This window comes from Athalia rosae, chromosome 5 (genome assembly GCF_917208135.1).
Source record: "Athalia rosae chromosome 5, iyAthRosa1.1, whole genome shotgun sequence".
NCBI classification, from domain to species: Eukaryota; Metazoa; Arthropoda; class Insecta; order Hymenoptera; family Athaliidae; genus Athalia; species Athalia rosae.
This window is the reverse complement of record NC_064030.1, coordinates 2,551,218-2,572,154: the sequence shown is the minus strand read 5'-3', so window position 1 is coordinate 2,572,154 and position 20,937 is coordinate 2,551,218. Positions and strand designations below refer to the sequence as shown.

Sequence of the window (20,937 nt, the reverse complement as noted above, 5' to 3'; positions counted from 1 at the left end):
TTCATCACTCATTTCCGTAATTATAGCGCCAAAAAAGCGTATAATTTATCACGAGTATTCTGCGTTACTTCAGCGCGTCTACACATATATCTATGATTATACCTACAACCTTTTCTTGTGACGGCGCATGACTAGCTGTAGTCGGAAAATCGCGGACGAAAAAAAATTCGGAAAGAGACCTCATTCGTGGCGAAGAACACCCCGACGTTGGATTAAGGATTTTAAGCAACGTGTAAAGCTCATCGGCGATGACGGCTGGATCAAAACGATCGCTCCAATTTTATGACCGTCATGATTCGTCCGTTCCTAATTCGCTAATTCGCCAGATGTCATCGGAAACCCTTAGGTTTATAAGAGACCGTTAATCTACCCTGACGACTTCCTTCGTCTTAAATACACGCTCGTCTAGCAAACGCCGCATTCGTCCAATGGGAAATTCGCGAAGGATATTACGAGCGTTGATTATATAACCACGGGTGTCCATTAGAGCGCAATTTATTTTTTATCTTTCGCTATAGCGAAGGCTTTGTAAAAGCTGCCAATGTGCGGAAACACAGGTGCCGGGTCGCACGTCGTTTCAAATAGAATATACAGCAGAAGCAATTATCCAAGTTATTGAATTCCTAATTCCGTTCTACATTCGGACGACAGCTCTTTTGTCTTCCGAGTTACAACCGATGAGTTTTATTGCTTCTTCAAAGAACGACGATGGGTCGAGATTCCCGTTTGTCTGCTCGTATTTCAGTAGAAAAGCAATTCTCATGAACTATACCAATAGAATCTTTGCACACTCGAACGGAAGACCTCGTCGTCGTAGAACAAGGTGGGTAGCGCCTAGTCGAACGTCCCGTAATCGCTTGTAATTTTTTCAATCGCCCTCTTCGCCATGATCATTTTCCAATTTGCGCTAATCTTACCTTTCGAAATCTCCTGCATCCGCCATTCCCTGTGCGCAATTCGATTCCGGGTCAAGGCGATTGCGGCAACGTTTGCTGTCTGATAAATTTTTCGGCTCTCGTGAAAACCTTTGATCAATAATTTGTGCGGCGAAAATTTCATCAACGCCGGAAAACACGTTACTCGCTCAACGGCACGTTCAAACGAAACGGCAAAATGGGAGGTATTCCGGAAAACTGACACACTTCAAATGCACAGTGAAATGTTGAGTTTTCGTCACCAGTTCTACCGAATACTGCAGTGTACAATTTAGGGATAAATCGCACTGCATTACTAGGATGTTTCTCCGGCGAACCGACGCTGAATCTATATTCGAATGGCAACGAAAGGGGAAGGTAGCTTTAAGTAGACTTAAAAAACCATTAAAGTTTGCAGCGACTTACGCGAGAGTTAAGCTCGGTTCTTTTAGTTCGAAGCTTCTGAATTCGAGTACACGATCGTACTTCCGGTTTTTTCTCTTTCGTTTCATCAACCCGAAGTCGCCATCTTATTCGAAGTCGGCAGAAATTCATAGAATATTATATAATGCGAACGTAAGGTTTGATACAGGATTGCGTAAGAGGTTGAATGGTGCATCTTTTATGTATAACGTATAATATAATATTAGATGCTCAGCGCTTATATTATGTTACCTTGCTTTGATACGAAAATATGACGACCACGTGAGATGAACTCGAAAGTTCACTGCGAAAAATGAGAAGAAGTTGCCGGAGACTTACTCCGGAAGAAAACTACGGCATTTCACCGAAGAAAATTTTCCCCCGAGTTTACGGGAAAAGTTTAACAAATTTCATAAAAATCGAACACGGTGTAGAATTTCTTTTCATCAATCTTTCGCAGCATCGGATGTATGTACGTACGTACACGTGTGCCTTGATAATGCGAAGATTAAGTTGTAAAGTTGTTTTTTAACAAGTTCTAAACTGTTTTCAAGTGCATTTTCCAGACCCTGTTACGTTGCATGCGAAGTATGCAGTAAACGACGTTTATACTTGTAAGCCAACGAAGTTTTCCACTCAACACAGATTGCCGTGACGAAAAAAAAAAAGCCAAGAGATCACGAAATATTTTCTCGCGTGTTAGTTTCGGTCGAAAAAAAATAACCATAAATTTGATAATGGAGAAACCGCAAGTGTGCAGGATGGAGTCCCTCGGGAATCCGGTCGACGATGTTTGCCACTGTTGGAGCCAATGCAAAAATTGCGCGGAAGTGAAAGGAGTCTTTTCTGTGTCGATGAAGAGAGCAGTAAAACTGGTGAACACCTCACTCATCCAAAATTGAATTTTTTTCAAAATTACGAACCGATTTTTCTCGATTTACTTTATACAAAAAAATTTACAGGTCATTTGCTTCGTTTTCGGTATCGGCCTGTTACTATTGATCTTCAGTTCCAATCCGAAAACTAGAGATACTTGGACGCAGACGACCGACCGAAGTCTCGTCGGCCGCTACCAAATACACAGACCTCTGATAGCAGCTAAAATTGCGGAAGATTTTAAACGGTCCTTGAAACAACGACCCATTATAGACGGTCAAAATTTTCACCAAAATAACGAAACCATTTATTTTTACGCTAAAGAAGCACCGGTCGAATCTTACAGGGGAGATTTTGATTCGTTGATCATCGGAAGCAGTACCTGAGGGTGGTAATCGAAATGAATTTTTACAAGCGAAACACGTATTACGGATGATATCTGACGTCTGTCTCTTTCGTCTTGAGAAGAAGCAACTTCAATAAAATGTAAGTACCAATTCGATCGGTTCGCTTCGAATAAATTGGCCAAATTCCGCAGCGAATTTCAGAGATCGTGTCAGCACTCTGTGTAAACGAGTACAACGACCCTAATGACGTGTTCGAAAACTTTGTTACTCCCGTCCAGATCTGAGAGCTAATTAACAAAATCCAATGGCGATTTTTAGATAATCAGCGGTTAATCGAGCGAAAAGTCAACGTACAATATGATTTCAATAAGAGAAAACGGAATGATTTCGGAAGTTCCAGGAGCTTCGAGATACGAGAAATTACAGCCAACTCGAAAGGGTTCGTGATACTCCACACATAACTATACGTTGACTGAACTTTATAACGACGTCAGATTTACTTAGAGGCACAAGTTAACGGTGGATCCGTTCGTCAATTTGTGTTTGATATTATGATAGTACGAGGTGATTTCCCAGAATCGGTTGGGTGTAATGAGGGCCTCTTCCACCACACCTCGATTTACCATAAACGACGCTCATCTTACAGTAGAAAGATGAGCTTCGAAATATTTAAACCAAAACCAGGATCCGTTATTTATTATAAACTGGTGTTTATTTGTGATTCATAGGCTCTGTACGAGCAGCTGGTTTGTTACTCCCATTTCAGCGAGCACGCGAGCGCAATAATTCTGACGCAGAACCGCGTTTCTCGACGGTTATTTTTTTTTTCCTTATTTTTCCCCGGTTCAAGTTGATGTAGAGAGGGTCCTGTCGAGATGGTGGGATCTCACGTGACATCTTTTATATCTATATGGACGTATGTGCGCTATCTGTCATAGTCGAAACTTGTTACCTATTGAAAGAGAATTTTTAGTGACAATCGGTGGAAAACAATTAATTAAATGAGTAGATAAATCCTCCCCTCCCTTTCAACCAAAGGTAGAGACGCAGAATATAAATTGTGTGCATTAGGGTGTCTCTCATTTTGGTAATTTTTTAATTTGTAGTATTGAATTAATGAAAATGTCTACCAAGTTTCAGCCTTTTCCGATAACATTGACACGTTCCGTCGGGGATAAGTGCAAAATCGTTTTGAAAGCTTGAAAGTTTAGTAGCGTGATCTGCTTGGATAGCATTGTAACTTTTCTCGTTCCCGTCATCTGTAGATAGCAAAGCCGAATGAAGAAAGTTTTCATTACCTTCAACTGTTGAGGATTAGCTGAATAATTGATCTCGGTAAATGGATGGACAAAATTAGGGATCAGAGTGGGGACCGAGGAAAAGTATACATCCTGAACTAATACTCTATAGTGTATAAGCTACACCTATTACTTCAAATCGAGTTTATTAGCGCCGACGGCATCTGCCGCGGCACAGCGAACCTCCGTCTCTTTTTTGGTATATATTATTCGTATAAAACAGACTGGCCCGAGCTTATCTGGAGTCAGGTAGCCACGGTCGTGGGGTTTGTTGTGGAGCGTCACCTCTGCTGAGCCCCGAAGGTGACGTCTCACAACAAAGCGCTACGCTGCTGGCTACGCTGACTCCAGCAAAGCTCGGGTTTGCTCGTAGACCAAAAAATTCGAATATTTCGACCTATGCATGGATTGCGACGATTCAAAGTGGGTCTACGACTAAAACCAATCGATATGTCTTATAATTTTTCTGCTCCCAACAGCGAATAATTGATGATTACTCGATCGATTGCATGAGTAGATGATTTAGGCTTCCAGAATTGGATTTCTGAGCTGATTATACGAGAGATTACTCTTGAAGAACCAAAAAAAAAATCGATTTTTGGGCCAAACGTAAAGTAGTTTAAAAATTGATTGTATTACACTTTTCTTACGTATTTTGACCTCAGGAATCCGAATCTGAAAGAAAAATTGATCTATCTCTAAAATTGACCGAGTTATCGCCGATTTTCAGCTTTTTGGGGTCAAAAATAAAAAATTCATTTTTTAGTCTATCTTGATGTATTTTGAGCTCAGAAATCTGAATCCGGAAGAAAAATTGATCTATCTACAAAAATAGTCGAGTTATCGCCGAATTATCGCATTTTTTGGTACAAATTTGAGGATATCTCGAAGGGAAAAAATCGTAGCTCAATTTGGACAACGGATTCGTGTTCCTGAGGTCAAAATACATAAGAAAAGTGCCATACGATCAATTTTAAAAAATAAAAATTTTTGGCCAAAATTTGAGATTTTTCCAAGGGGTACCCCTTACGATTTTTTCAAATTTTGGCCAAAAATTTTTATTTTTTGAAATTGCTCGTATGGCACTTTTCTTATGTATTTTGACCTCAGGAACACGAATCCGTTGTCCAAATTGAGCTACGATTTTTTCCCTTCGAGATATCCTCAAATTTATGCCAAAAAATGCGAAAAAATGGGGATAACTCGGTCAATTTTGCAGATAGATCGATTTTTCTCCCGGATTCGGATTTCTGAGCTCAAATTACATAAAGATAGATTAAAAAATAAATTTTTTATTTTTGACCCCAAAAAGCTGAAAATCGGCGATAACTCGGTCAATTTTAGAGATAGATCAATTTTTCTTTCAGATTCGGATTCCTGAGGTCAAAATACGTAAGAAAAGTGTAATACAATCAATTTTTGAACTACTTTACGTTTGGCCCAAAAATCGATTTTTTTTTTGGTTCTTCAAGAGTAATCTCTCGTATAATCAGCTCAGAAATCCAATTCTGGAAGCCTAAATCATCTACTCATGCAATCGATCGAGCAATCATTAGGTGGAAAAAAATTTTTCACTTGATATTTTGAGGTAGCCCACTCGTTTTTTGAATAAATAATTAATCAAGGGGGGTACTTCCAGCAATAAAATTTTTTTTTTGGTCAAAAATCATAGGAAACATCTAAAAATTGTCGATTGCGATTGTTTTTTACTTAACTTCAATTCAACTCAAAAAAGAGTATGTCATTTTTTGATTTTATACTTGAATTACAAAAATAATAGCAAAAAAAATTTTGAACAGTGAACGAGTAGCGTTGGATAATATATCGCCTTTACACGGTCTCCCGGTATCCCGGTGCGATACGTTGAGCCAAACTTCCGAGTTGAAAGTAAACTGGTCTACCTACGTGTTTATAAAGTTTTAACAAAGAAGAACTTTTAATTAACCACAGGTGACAAATAACGTCACGGTATGATGGAACTAGAGTAGTTATAAGCTTGATCATAATTATCCAACCAGCTCTATACGGTAGCGCTGATTTTGTTGCAAAACTAGCTGTGCACATCATCCCACCGCACTTCACCCGGAATACGGATGCTCTTTTCGGGCGATTCCGCGGTATAAGAAGTTCGACAAATAGATATTTCTCCTCCGCTTGAACGAAAACGAACCTTTTCTATAATTTTTTTTTTTTTTTTTGTTTGCCATGCCACAAAAAAAATGTCGACAGATTCGTGGATTCGGACCTATCCATGTCACATGTCTCTATCTGCATATATGCGGTGTGACCACCCCTCCATTACTGGGTACAACGGGATCAAGATCTCAGTCTGATTTAATTATCGTCTTACGACGTGCCGAAACTACTGTTACAGGGTCACACGTCAATTTCAATCAACCCATGCAAATTCAACTGGTTTATACACTATACTGCAGATGAGATTTCCGAATGTTCAACAAAGATGTACATTCCACCAGGGCAAGCATTTCGTGAGGTTTAGAACAAACTTTTTATCTCATTTATTTAGTATCTTTTTTTCTTTTTGTTAACTCTGCTTATTCATCCAGTTTCACGCAACCGAAATGGGGACAGGAGGAAGCAAAATTCGAGATGGATGATCAAAGCCGCCATCGAAGACCCAAAGTTGAGGAGGAGGTCGATAACTATACCTTATTAGGACCGGAAAGCAGCACGACGAAATATCGCCACGTAAACCTCAAAATTTTTTTGTTCGCGTTTTTAGAATCCACCGCACTCTTGTGAGTTGAAAATAATCAAAGGGAACTTACCCCCTGATACCCTACCACCGTATTATTTTTCGGTTTGACTAACAAAGGTTGTGTGAAAAATCGAGTGATTTTATCATCGATAATTTTTACAAACTTTGCGAGAATTAGTTCGTTTTATCATACAAAAAGGTAATAATGCAGGTGCAGAATGACTGTGTTGGTTTCAGTCGATACATCGAATAGACTGGGGATGAGTGCCGTTAATTTTCGTTGCATAGCCTGTGCTAGAAAATTCGGGGGTTGATTTTTTCGTCGCCAGAATAAAATAGGTCGTTTTGGCTTTAGCGTTTGAAAATGTTTTTTTTTCGTTCGGCATTCTTTGTTCAACAAATATAGTCGACTGTCGACAAACATTGACGTATAGTAACAACACTTTGAACACAATAGGTTCGAAATTTCGGAATCACGATCAAAATCGGGAATTTAAGCCGAGCGTGATAATACGGTGATCAATTCTATCCGACGACTATCAATTTGAATACGTATAATATGCAGGATTTGCGTTATAGAATTATATCACCCATGCGGACGTTGTTTATAAACGGGTTACGTTAAACCGCATCTGTCAAGCTCTGAACATCGGAACTGATCATTATCGCGTAATTGAAAACACGGCGACAATTAACAATTTTCATTACTTACGTGGACCAAAGCGTAACAGATGGACTGATCTTGCGTACTACCTGTGATGTGAAGAAAAAAATATCAGGTACCCGAATTAAATCCGCATCATCACGAATAATCAGATACATTATGAGAAATTAGATAAATCAAGTTGAAGTGAGTCAAGTTAGGAATGCTTCAAGTTAGATGGTTTATTCATTTTTTTGTAACAGGCAAGGAAATCCGAGGTAAATTACAACATTTTAATGAGAATTACAATTCCGTTGACACAGAAGTTTCGTTCGTACAACGATAATTAATCAGATAAAGCGATCAAAAATATCTGAACTGATTTAAATAATTAATATACTTAAAAAAAAAAAACGTCCGATACGAAGACGAGCGGTTCAATTATTAGATGATGTGATCTTTGGTCATTTATTTGTATAGAATCGACGATCATAATTCGATCACAAATTGCTGCTCGCTGTTGAATCGCAAGGTTCCAACGGACGCCGTCCAGTTTCGTTAGGGGTAATCGAAGATCGGTTATCGAGAAGAGGCGTCCTCACTCCGTTTTGATCGACTTTCAGCAACCTTGATCGAGGCGAGCCACTATTAATTGCATCTTTATTACCGTAGACTCTGCCAGGAGTGCTCAAAATTTCTTTCGCGTGATCGATCGTGCATCTGCCAAAATAAAACACGGATACGTCAGTGCGTGTGGAGAAAATTAATTGGATACTCGATTGAACCGTGAGAGAAAAGACAAAAGGAAAATGAAACAAATCCGTACCTCACGGAACGATACTTGGGACTTCTTATTTGCAACGGTTGAATCCCATTATCCCTCGAATCGCATTGGCAAAGGGAAGTCTCACGAAAGCTGCTCGCGTCTCGCGTAGGACCGATTCCTCCTTGCGGAGAGCAAAGCAGGAGCTTTTTAAAAGCTCCTCTGTATTTTGCGCTCATCACGTTGTAGAGAATAGGGTTCACCGTTGTACTGAAATAATACAGGCATCCGCCCACTGTGAAAAACCATTCGTTTATGTCCGGATAGTAATCGGAGTCCTGACCGTAGACGTACAGAAGTCGTTGGGCGTGAAACGGAGCCCAGCAAATGAAAAACATGACAACGACAGCACCTGGAAAAAAAAAAGTGCAACAAACGTATGGGTATATTGAGAACGTTCGTTCGTAGAATCTACTTTGAGGCTCGGTTTCAACCGCTCGATTCTGATATCTAAATCTCTTTGCATCTGGCGAACCGTTCTCCAGATGGATAGATTACTTTTGCTCCAAGTTCAGAAACCAGATTCCCTGAGGCTGACTGTTCAGACATTTGCTCAACTCCCTCTTTGTCTATCATTGCTATATGTTACCATCTTCCTTCTGAGTTGCCTCGGGGAAATCTGAGATTTCTGTAAAAGTACGTGCTGTTAACTACGAACGTACGACTTTTGCGTTCCGGCAGATTTCCACCGATCTAAATTTAATTAATGCTATCTCTAATGTTGTCGCTAATCTCTAAGGTCCATTGATATCCAACTAATTATAAGTGAAATAACGTCAGCCCAGCAAATAATTGTTAACATGAATCCTGCGGGGATTCGCTGAAATTTTAATAATATCGTCGCAGACGTGAGCTTTCGAGACCGCGCGAAACTGTTAAAACAGAAAACCCATCGGAAGTTCGAATGAAGCGTTCGGTTTCAAAGTATATAGTTCTTCTTCTCTTCGATTCCTTTCAATTGAGCTTATTGTTATATCGAGGAAGTTTGAAGGGGAAACAGCGTAACAATATTGCATAACCCTACTCAGCATCCTGATAACCGCTTTTCGAGACTGTATTTGGCGTGATTCCCCGTGTACATAGCCGTCGACGATTGGCCCGAGGGTGTTTCGAGTGCTCCTTCGAATTTTGAGTCCCATTCTAGCGTAAAGGACGAGGATCACTGCCATGGGTACCAGGAAGAAGACGATACAGCTCATTTCATAAAGGGGAAACTTCGGCATGCTGTGCAGAAGCATCGCACAGATCGCAGAGTTTTCAGAATGGTGTCCGGAACCTGAAGAGAATAGAAATAATAGCGGATCAATATACAGTAGACATCACGATGGTCTGATCCATGCACCGTTCAAAGTTCCGCACTTTGAACAGCATCCTCGTCTCAGGAAAATTGAATATTCAAATGTAAAAAAGGCGTTGTCTAAAGTTACTCGACATTGTCTTCTCGAAAATCAATTCTCATAAGATCGGATAACTTCCTTCCACTCGCCCGAGTATTTTCAATTACCTGACAGAGTATCGGTTTCAAAAGAGATCTGGAAATTTCGTTAAACCTACTCGGAAAAATAATCATTTATTCTCGAATCCTCGGGACGCATGCACGATGCAATTCAACTGATGTATATTCACCCGCGATCCAATTTGGAATAAAAAGCTTCGCCGAAAGACGCGTCGCTTTCTCGGTCGGCTTATCCTCGGACTTGGATAAAATAATGTTTTTTTTTTTTTTTATGACAAAACAAATGTATACGTAATGGTTTTTTTTTTCGTTCAAAACGTTCAAAATAACAAACGGCCCTTGTACCCCTATGCTCCTTCATGTCTGGGCCGATTCGTTCTCCGAGTTAATCTTCTGTGAAACAACAAATCGCATCAAGATGATCTGGACCTTTTCAGATTGGATACGCTGTACGAGTCCACATCCGAAGTGGTACACGATCAAAAAATTACATAAATTGTAGTGGAACATTAATTCGATTAAACTTGGCTCCATCCACTAGGAATTCCCTGTGACTGGTCATTCACGAACGGTTGGATTTCCTGACCAGCCTCGATGAATGTCCTTTCGAATGATCACGAAGTAAACTAAGCTTTTGCAAACCTATGGGATAGTCGACGTAGTGGACTGTCGGGTAAACGGCAAACGGAATGGCGCAGACGATTGCCACCGACCAAGCTGCCACGATGAAACGAATCGGTCTCTTCAATCCACTCATGGCGTAGAGATGTAACGGGTGACAAATTGCCAGATATCGTTCCATCGAGAAGGCGACTATCGTCAGAACCGAAACGTAGGATGACCTGGTGAACAGTTCGTTTGTCACGAATTTCAATTATCATGCCGAATTACGTTAATTAAGAAGGAAATCTCGATGAGGAAAGAGTAAATACCGAATGTACAATTACCAATTAGTTTACTCACAGTTCGGAGACGTAAGATCTAATTTTACATAATCCGACACCCAGTGCCCATGGATACTGCTGCCAGAACACGCTGAGCTCGTTTGGTAAGCCTGAAAAATACCGAAGAAGGTGAATTAAACTAGAAAATACTAAAAATATCTTGAAATTTCTTTGAATTGAGGATCATAGTTGTGGGACAACTGTGGGGTGATCCATGGTCTAGACTGAATTCTGGATAATTTTACAGTTGATATGACTAATTGTAAGATCAGATGTAGCATTAACTTTGGGGATCGAAGTCCAATTTGAACCTCTAGCTCTCAATCCGTTATTTCGTAGTACCTAATTCAATGCTGTTTCGATACGAACCAACCAGCCGGATGATCGTCTAAATCTTGAGGGTTCTTTGCCAATTAGGAACCAAAGGGATCAGAGTCCCTTCCGAACTGTCTCCCCCATCTTGGACCATGTGATTTCCCCCCAAGACGGTGTACTCCGTCGGTTAAATCATTTCATTCATTAATCTGACTAACTCGATAAAACTCTCACCACGATCATCGCTCTGCCTCGAACTCAATTGATGGATGTTGAAACGTGTTGGAATCCGCTGAATTTAACTGATGATTGCCCTTGCATTAACGTCAATTGATTGTTACGTGCAAGTTTTGCTTCGTTTTTCAGCGATGAGAAAAAGAGAGCGGAATTTGACAATATGAGAAATATTTGTGGGAGAGGCGAATTCCCCGAGGTACGGAGTTGATGATAAGACTTGATCTTGAACTCAACAGTCATTTCGCATATCCATGGTAAAGGGGCTATTTGCAATTTCAAATAACTCGCCTGAAGCTTCGAAACCGGGGAGAATCGTTAAACCATGTGCACGGTAAGAATATATTTTTGTCTCTTGGCGTGATGGAGATACGACAATCACACTTTGTAACACTAATTGTAAGAGATGAGCTTTCCCAAAATAACACAGAAGACAGTTTTTGAAAAAAAAAAAAAATCTACCAAGAACTTTTTCCATCCCGGAATATTCGTCGTTCTCGTTTTCGTATACATCATTCAGATCAAGGATCGCGGTTGCGCTAGAACCTGAAAAAAGATAGGAAAAAAATACTGGTGGCAATCTACTTAATCGGACCAAACGCAAGATGCTCAGGACTGAAGGTTTATCGCGAGTCGAGACGATCCCTATAAAAAGGGCGGACCACTTTCGGCTTTAAATTTAAAGGGAATGGAGCTTTCGAGCATCGTTTCTATTTCGAAAGCGAAATCTCGTATAGATTGAAAATTCTTGCGAGTGATCTTTAGAGGGGTGATTGATTTTTTATCTTTGGAAAGGGTACCTTTTTCTCGTTTTTTCCTTTTCTGTCTAAATTTCAGTGCATCTTCTTTTGTCGAGCAAAAAATGTACTTCTCCCGTATCCGCGACAGCTGTCATCGCCAATTTCACATCGTTTTATGAAAGTTTCATATCAGCAGAACGGCGGGGAGTAGAAAAAATGAAAGGTAAAAAATGTTCAATGTCTTCCACCAAGGTAATTCAACACTCTGCGAAATTGAGTTGAGAATAGCATTCTTCTTTTCTGTACTCGCATACTTTCTTCGACATTATACGTGTATATATGTGAAAATGAATATTTACGAATGACATCTAGCTGCCGAAGAAACGAGGAACAAACTGTGAAATAAAATACCCTCTACGAATTTGCCGAAGAAGTCGGGTAATTAGTCGGGCAACAACGTCATGTCGTGAGAAAAGCAAAACCTATTAAAACTAGATTAGCCAATATGCCGGTTTTGAAACAGATTTCCCGTCAACTGAGATATCACGAAAATTATACGGTAGAAATTATTTATTTCAAATCACATTTCGACACTCAAAATAAACTAAAGTGGAAAAATATTTGCACTCATTTTTTGAAAAGTATATACTATAATATTATTGAAAAAATTACGAAGCAGATTTGATACACCCCCTTCCAAGGAAGATTCCTCATCAAAAACAAGCTGACGTTGGAAGGGTCGGAGCTCAAAAATGAAAGTCACGGTTTCACAAATCACCCCATGTTAGGTTTTTTTTTGTAATCCCTACAGTTTACAGCTTCAATAATTATTAATTGCTATATTTTATGTTCACTTTCACGTTAATTGAATTGGACAATTTTTAACATTTGGCCAAGGTAAATCTTCCAAGCTCTATAATTACATGCTACGAGGCATATCTCACCCATGACGAGGAATTTAATTTTCGAAAAGTAAATTTACATGGAGATAATTAGAGCTTCTGAGTTAAATAATATCTTCACATATTAACGGAGGCAGCACCGCGCGCATATAGACGCACTCAATGTCACCCTACTCTCCCATTAATTAACCCAGATGAATATTTATCGAGACATTTTCTAAATTATTTTCAGGGTACACTTCGGCGCACCGCCGGTTATGCTGATTTTATTTACGGTCTAATTTATTCTGTCGTTGATTCCGGAAAATTCAACATTCTTTCAGACGAGCCAACCGAGTTTTGTTCTGCATCAAGCACATAACAATATCGTATTACATTTGTGAGACTGAATCATCTCAATTTCAAAGCGACTGTGAATTCGAGAATAATGGAGAAAACCGACGTCTATTAAAATCTGATTCTTCGGCTTCTTGAACAACGAAAGTATACGTGCAATCTCCTACCCCACCACCTGCACCTGAATGACAAATTATTTCTCAGTGTAGAACAAATGACCGTACATCACATGATGGGCATGTGCTGCAACTAAACCATGTCAATTTCAAAGAAGAAAATCTGAAACAAATCCGTGACAACGGTTGATTGACGGGGTTATGCTGACGGGGGCTCCATCCCTCTAACAGGGAAGAACAGCAAGGGCGTCTTTTGGGAGTTAAAGCTTATAAAAATAGCGTGGCGTAAGCGAAAATAAATCCATTTTGTATTCAGGAAGTTGACAACAGATAGACCACAGGGACGTGCGGTTTTGTTAAATTGTTATTCCAAGGATGCTGCGATGCATGCTGATGTGTGTAGAGCCTGCTTTAATCTGAGTTACCAGCTTCCAGCTTCCAGCTTAATTCATTTCAAAGAGTTGTGCGAAAAATCACAACTCCTAAGAATGTTGTCGAAAATGGTCTTTCGTCATGAGTGATCTCAGCTGGGGAGGGTAGACATTTCTTAATTCACGAAACAACGGCGCAGCAAAATTCCCCGGGAATTATCTCGATTGAAAATGAGATCTATCTCCGGAAAGCAATCTCGCGAAGAAGAAAAAAAAACAAATACGAAAAACTATCGGGTAAACTCCTCCGATGAACTTGGTCACGCGATGGGGCGACTACTGCGTCTGAAAATATTCGCATCAAACAGGTTATTACTCCGGGCACTGACCGTTTGAGGAAAAATTTTAGAAACAGCCAGCGTTCCTTTGGCCGTCATTTCGAGCTTATCCTTTCAAGAGTCATCACCGGAATAATATCAGTGAAGCGAGTAATGTCCGAGCCAATATCTCACCTGTTGACAGTCGTCGCGTTTTGGTCTGTAATCGTCACGGTTTCGGTCGGACCAGCCGAATATCGCACGGTTTTCCAAATATGCGTTAAAAATGACGAGGTGATTTTCGTCGGTGCTACCCTTACCGAGGGGTACAGTTGGATTTATTCGTGTGACGTTTCACTCTTGAATTCTTCGGTCGTTGATAATCTTAACGGACGTGCCCTCGTTCTGGATGATTTAAAATTGGCGGAACTCAAGCCGGGATTTCTGAAGATACCCAGAATCGGTGACCTGTTTCTCGAGAAGAACAAGTTTGAGAAAATTTCACCGGAGCTATTCAGCGGCATCGACATGTACCAACTGCACCTGGCATACAATGGAATAGAAATTATCCGCGAAGGGTCATTTGCTAACGAATATCTGACGGCTCTTCGTCTGAATGATAACGTGATACGCGAAATAGAACCGGGAGCATTTTCTTATCTCACGAAACTCACCTGGTTGAGTCTGCTCAGGAATAAAATTGCGAGCGTTTCATTCGCTAATAGCCTGCCGCCGAATATTACTTTTCTTAGTATTGAGTATAATCTGGTGAATCGTATACCCGAAGCCAGTTTTAATAAGCTCGAGAAATTGGAGTACCTTGGACTGGACGTTAACGTGATAGAGGAAATGGCCCCAGGCGCTTTTAAGGGACTCGAATCACTGACTGTTCTTTATTTGAGATATAATAGAATAAGAGCATTGAAGTGCGGCGTCTTTCAAGGTTTGATCAACCTGGTACATCTGAATTTGAATAATAATGAAATCGAATCCATCGAACCCGAGAGTTTTGAAGGACTTGATAAACTCGAAGAACTGGAGTTGTCTTCCAATCGTTTGGGCAACGCGGAGCCTAGCCCATTCAAATATCTGTCACACCTGAAAGAGTTGGAGTACAGCGATAATAACTTAACAATCATCGACGAAAATACCTTCGGAGATTTAACCGGATTGAAAAAATTGGAAGCCACCAGCAACGGATTAACGGTGATAAAAATCGGGGCGTTTCGACGTAATATCAAACTGGAAACGCTCGTTCTCTATCTCAATAATCTGACGTATCTCGAAGCAGGGGCGTTTTTTGGGCTAGAAAAACTCACCGAAATCAATCTAAACGCCAATCAACTGAGCGAATTAAATCCCGGAGTATTCGATGACATGACCGAGCTCCGGATCCTGCATTTGGGAGATAATAAAATCGGCTACCTCAGAAATGGTACATTCTCAAATTTGAAGGAGCTGAATACTTTGTACATCGCAAACAACCGAATATCTAAAATTGACATTGGTACATTCACTAATTACCCACGACGTGAGTTACAACTTGACAATAATCAGCTCACTGATTTCAATCCCGAATGGTTCAACATCGTAAATCTAACGCATCTAGTTCTAGAGGGCAACGGTATCGAAGAAATCTCCAAGGAACAGCTCACCGGACTTCCGGGACTTGAATATTTATGGTTTAAAGGAATGCATAAGTTTCCGACAAAAGATTAGGATGTTCATTTTACCCCAATCGAATAAAAGTCATCACCGTTCGGTCATCAACTTTTTAGGACAGAAAACTGTGTTACGTGAAATGCAAATGATGATACCTTTCGTGGTTTTTGGTTGCCTTTGCGAGTTGAGTGGCTGAACCGTTCCACGCAAAAAACCAAAGCTACGTACGTGATATGCCAATAAAATTAGTCACGGTTATAATTAGGTACAGAGGCTTTACCACAAAAAATCAACGTCGCGAAAATCACGATTCTCAAAGTTTTTTTCTCGTTTGTCAACCCCGAGGAAACCCTCCGATATTGATGTGTTTTTTATCGCCCAACACGGTCTACCCACGTACACCCCCAACCGATGTTCTTGTTAAACGTCAGCGCCGCCTCATTATCGTTTTTTGCTCTGATTTTGGGGTAATTCCAAAAGAGGAGTCTATAACAAAGAAATGACCTATGCTTCAAATTCTCCCATTAGCACTGATATTTGATGTTCACGCTGAAAAATATATAACGATTGGAAAAAATTCGAGTATAGTTAGGTCTCGAGTTCCATCTGGAACGCGTCCATCGTGGAAATGTATTTAGCGTGACTTTAATAAAATGTTCCGAACCTCCGTGATTGAATTATGAACATATTTCCTCTCGTATGCAACGTTTCACGTTATGAAAGATGAGCGGATAATACCAGTGGATTAACGAGGAATTTTTAGAACAGCGATATGAATGATCAAGAGAATTAGCCGCGTTCAACCGTTTTCAACTTTCAATAGGTAGCTAAAACCTGGAATGTGAAACTGCACTAATTGATTATCTAGGCAGCTTAAACTTCGGATCCGTTACGAATGAAAGCTCTACATATTCCGTTACATTTCCATGTTATAATATACAGAGATAATACTCGTTCAAATAAAAAGAAGCTTTTTATTATACGCACGGGACTCCCGCATCGCTCGTGAGGACTTGCTATTATTCAACTGTATCAACGAAGGTATACCACCGAAATTCCGTGTAGATATAACAGGACTTGAAATCCCCGAAAGGATATTCAAAGCGAGGCAAAAACGTGTGAAAATTGTGGTTCACAGTCAAGTGAATTTCGAAAAAAAAAAACTACCGGTACAAAATTGGCGAAAACTCGATCACTTCGATGAGGTGATCAATTTAGTTAGCAAATTCGGACCTTCGATTCTAGTGATTCTTTGGCCTACTGGATATACAGCTACTATTGCTACCCTTGCTGCTGCCATGAAAAAATGACAGAATATAAAATCCACTAACTCTAACGACCAAGTACATAAGCTGAAAGATCGACATTTTTGGGCACGTTAATGAGCTCTCGGTACACATCGATTATTCGACCAGCTCTGCCACACTGCGATGACCTTCAAATGACGCATATTATATACCGTTGGTGGATAGGTCCCTGACAAACGCGTAATGAACATCAAACAGAGACTATGCCTGGCCATATTTATCACGCGGTAAGTAAACGAGTCAAATACATTAATTTCTCACCCTTATCTCTGTACGCATGATAACCTGATACAAGAGCAAATAATGAAAGGTGTTTTTTTTTTATCTGCGTTCTTTGATTCCTAAATTTAAATGAAATACAACGACGAAGTACAGATCTTTCGCCTACGTGCATTCGCAGATTCGTCACTGTCACATTGAAACAATTGTCGAATTGTGGTGGCTGAAGGGTGTTCGTTGGTAAGAAGATTTCCGTACAATATCTTTGTCAAAATGGCCTGATTTCGTATCGTACCTAACAAAGTTGAAATAATTCCGGTATCCGTAATCGACTCACCCAATAGAAGCAAGCTCAGATCGGAGATGGCCAAGCTGAAAAGATAGTAATTCGTGGCAGTTCGCATTGCAGGATTTTTGGCAATCACTAAACACGTTACCACATTGCCAAATACACCGGTGACAAATATAGTAACGTAAGCCAGGGTCAGGGGCAAAATTACTTTCAGCGGCAAATGTTTAGGTCCCAGGACAGTTTCCAGCAGTTCACTTTCCGTTAAATTCAACAATTCCGGATATACTGAAAGATCCGTAACGTCGGAATCCAACATCGTTGCACGTGAAACCAAAAACCAACAACTCCGGAGTCAATTTTCTTCTTTAATTTTGTTTTTCTCGTTTTTTTTTTTTTAACACCTTAAACTTTCCTCAAAGTGAATCGTTTCGGTGCGATGATAAAGTTTGAATCCTCGCCGTTTAGCAGGTGATAAATTACTGCAAATATCTCGGGGGGTACTGTAAAAGATAGATTGCAAGAGTTGAAAACACCAAGATCTTTAAACTTGAGTTGAACTTCATACAGTTATACTATAGGGTCCGAATCGGGCCGACTAATTGCAAGACGTCGTGCAAGATCCGTTGATTGTTAACACGAAAACTATAGCAATGAACCGTCGTCATTCCGCACCAAATTTCATTGAAATTTCTCTTCATCTTTTCACAGCATCTTTTTATCCCAGTTATAGGTATACCTATAATTCATTCGTCTCGCTCCTCGAAATTATTGTATACTATTTACTGTCGAGTATCTTCGTCTCTTCGCACTGACCTATAAGCTTTTATTTACTTTGAGCTTACAACTCCGTGTCGTAGTCGCATATTCACGATTATTGAAAATTTATGAAAAAAATTTGAACAAAAAGAACAATAACATTTTAATAAATCCGTCGACACTGTAGCACGTGAGTGATTTTACATAAACCGACGGATCCGTGTAACAATGAAAAATTAAGTCATGCACTGACTCGATCCTCTACTGGAAAATACTTGACCGAAAGAAATGATATTTTTGAAAATTTGCTGTCTGAATTTTGAAGCCATCATATCAACGTTCTTTTCACTGTACAGAATTTTCACTCAACTATCTCAATACATTTCCCGATTCGTTAAAATTAGTCAACTTTAGTTCAGCTGTAAGAATCGCCGGCAATTAATACACCTGCGACGATCATTAAGTGTCGACTAATGAACATCTCCTAAGATGTGTAACCGCTAGATAAAATCTTTTGATATTGAACGCGATAGGCTAAATCACGTTGTAACTCAGCCAATCCATCCAGCTGTTTGTACTCGTCGTTACTGATAACATCTAATACTTCGTAGGTGGATTGAAACGGTCGAGATTTGTTACGTTTTCATTCGCGACAACTGTAGCTCAATGCTAGGAAACGTTGAATTTGCGGCGACGCGAATCCCCGTTACAAGGAAGACGAGAATTATCTTCTACTTCTCCGTTTCTCTATTTTCTAGTTTTTACCGTCCTACATTAACGATTCATTCACTCTTTCCCTTTCCAAGTCTAACGACATGAACCATAATTTTCTTACAGATGATAAAAGCTCTGCGATAGATTCGATCAAATATACTGGTATATCAAAGTATAGCCACGTAATATGATCTCTACACTCTCGCAAGGATCGCATGAGCGCAGGAGTCTGCGGTGTACTGATAGCACCCTGAAATACGTTTACTGTACGCCCTGTATGTCAGTCATATAGACACGTCATGACGTCAAACTTGATGTCATATTTTTTTTTCCATAATATTTCACCATCGCAATTCGCTTTCAGTACGTCACTCGTCGTGTGAGTGAAACTTTTTTCATTTTTTTCGACATTTTCTCTTAAAAATATAATGGTACAGAGGAAATGTTGTTTCTACGGATTGTTTTACTGAAATATCGAAGGGTTGGAAAAAGGGGAAAAAATCGAGGAAAAAGTGATTCAGGAATAATAGTAAACGCGCAGAATCCTACATAGAAAACCCAGATCACAGGAGATCTGAAGCTTGCGGCGAATCCTCGAGAAACAGGAAATGCTTCGCCATTATTTTCACAGTCATCCGATTATCTGGCCGTCATTCGCAGCGAAATGTATATCCGCAGAATGTCAGGATGAAATTTCATCGGTTCAGCTCCTAAGTTCAAGAATCGATGAATTTTTCACCAGCAAGAAATCGAACGATGAAAAAAAGGGAAGAAACAAACAAGTATCCATGCATCGAAATCTATGAAAAATCACACACATTTTGCACGAACTGATAAATTGAACATTTGTCTGTATAGAATGAGTTGAATCTTTCCGTTCTAATCAGAGAATGATTTACTGACGGCAGTTCTAAAGTACGTAGTTGGCGAGCTTTCAAAAAAATATCGCAATCCATTTAACGTGACAGAACCGCAAAACGCCGAAACGATAAGACTACAGTTGTGGTGGGTGAGGATATTAAAAATAAAATGAAAAGGAAGATACAACCAAGTTTCATTGTCCGTGAAAAATGGAGTATGCAAAGATAGGATAGCACAGATGTTTATGCGAAGACTCACTAAGGATTTTTCGCGAAGCGAGAACCTGTTACTTGTACACTATAATTTATATACCAACGACGTATCTCCAGGGGTCGACGGAACCAAAACCTGAGCTTTTAATCCTTACATGTATACCTACGTATACGTATGGAAATGTTCTACACGTCGCATCGCCAGTTGTCTCCTATAGACCTATGCACGTATAATACGAACCCTGGGGTGGAATACGAATGATGATTTTTAGTTACGAAGGGCAAGGGTGTTATGAAACCACATTGTATCGATAACTAACTCCGCACATAAAATGCAAGCTCACAAGCTCTGACAGAGTCAGTGTAACAGTCAGGTCCCTCGCATCTAGTTCAATTTCCAACTTCATATATTTTCTCTAGATTAACTCGACAGGATCTCGAAAAATTATTATGTCCAAGACGCGATATACTTCGATTACGGAACTAAACTTAATCGCGTTTGAGTTATTCGGGTGAAAGGTGTCTTCTTAAATAAAATATGGCGAATCTTAACAGCCTACATCCAATACTTCGTAGGGTCAGGGAGCCGCGATCCGATGGTTTCGGTCAGCCTCCCATAAAATGACAAAAAAAAGTTCAAACCACTCGGGGTTCGTACGTCCAGTGAAAATTTTCAAATCTCCGCTTCATCTTTATTTTTGAAAAGAAACTAAAACTCCCAACGGGATTTTCGGAAGCTGCAAAACTTGATTCGTACGGTGATTTGCATTATATTTCCATTGTATGACGCGTGCGTAATTTTAATTGTATATCTAAATGAGAAGACGAGCAGAGATTGGGAGACGACATCATAGTTAGAAACACAGAAACGAGGTGTTGTGTACATAATGTTTGCTCGTTAATCATATATTACTCTTATCACGCCACCGAGTTTTCCTTTTTTAAACCAATGCAAATGAACGCGTCTGTAAAACGCGATGAAACTTACTGCAGATCTAAAGTCAAGATACTGTTTGTACGATTGTCATGATAGAAACTTTTTGTTTGATATATAGGCACACCTATATATGCGCTAAAAAATCCCCGTTAGAAAACTCAACGTCAAAGACAAGAAGAAAACACATGCGTCCTATTTTGATT

At 39.8% G+C, this 20,937-nt stretch overlaps 3 protein-coding genes and 1 long non-coding RNA gene across 8 annotated transcripts in view; 3 read left to right on the top strand and 1 right to left on the bottom strand.

The window, feature by feature from the left end:
* The first annotated feature begins 2,061 nt into the window (after positions 1–2,061).
* Positions 2,062–6,624, top strand: LOC105693091. The gene is made up of 4 exons (XR_002306054.2): positions 2,062–2,212; positions 2,300–2,699; positions 6,233–6,352; positions 6,426–6,624. It is a non-coding gene; the product is annotated as an uncharacterized LOC105693091 (long non-coding RNA).
* An 823-nt stretch (positions 6,625–7,447) lies between these two features.
* On the bottom strand, positions 7,448–18,861 carry LOC105693126 (neuropeptides capa receptor-like). Of its 5 annotated transcripts, none has more exons than XM_048655335.1 (7): positions 18,846–18,861; positions 17,300–17,754; positions 10,463–10,553; positions 10,142–10,341; positions 9,068–9,319; positions 8,047–8,395; positions 7,448–7,940 (listed from the first exon to the last, which is right to left on the bottom strand). In XM_048655335.1, exons 2-7 carry the CDS (start codon positions 17,568–17,570, stop codon positions 7,721–7,723), a joined length of 1,383 nt encoding a protein of 460 aa, XP_048511292.1. In that variant the 5' UTR covers positions 17,571–17,754; positions 18,846–18,861; the 3' UTR covers positions 7,448–7,720. The 5 variants fall into 5 exon arrangements, with proteins under 5 accessions (XP_048511292.1, XP_048511294.1, XP_012268255.2 ...); XM_048655337.1 differs by lacking the exons at positions 17,300–17,754; positions 18,846–18,861 and adding exons at positions 11,455–11,538; positions 11,793–12,110; XM_012412832.3 differs by lacking the exon at positions 18,846–18,861 and having other exon boundaries at positions 17,300–18,737.
* Positions 13,492–15,741, top strand: LOC125500970 (leucine-rich repeats and immunoglobulin-like domains protein 3). Its single transcript, XM_048655334.1, has 2 exons — positions 13,492–15,305; positions 15,384–15,741. The coding sequence occupies exons 1-2, from the start codon at positions 13,949–13,951 to the stop codon at positions 15,491–15,493; spliced, it is 1,467 nt and encodes a 488-aa protein (XP_048511291.1). The 5' UTR covers positions 13,492–13,948; the 3' UTR covers positions 15,494–15,741.
* Positions 16,835–20,937, top strand: part of LOC105693095 (centrosomal protein of 97 kDa) — a 21,746-nt gene continuing 17,643 nt past the window's right edge. Inside the window, exon 1 of the mRNA XM_048655328.1 lies at positions 16,835–16,970. The gene's annotated coding sequence lies outside the window, so the exon portion shown is untranslated. The remainder of the gene's footprint in view (positions 16,971–20,937) is intronic.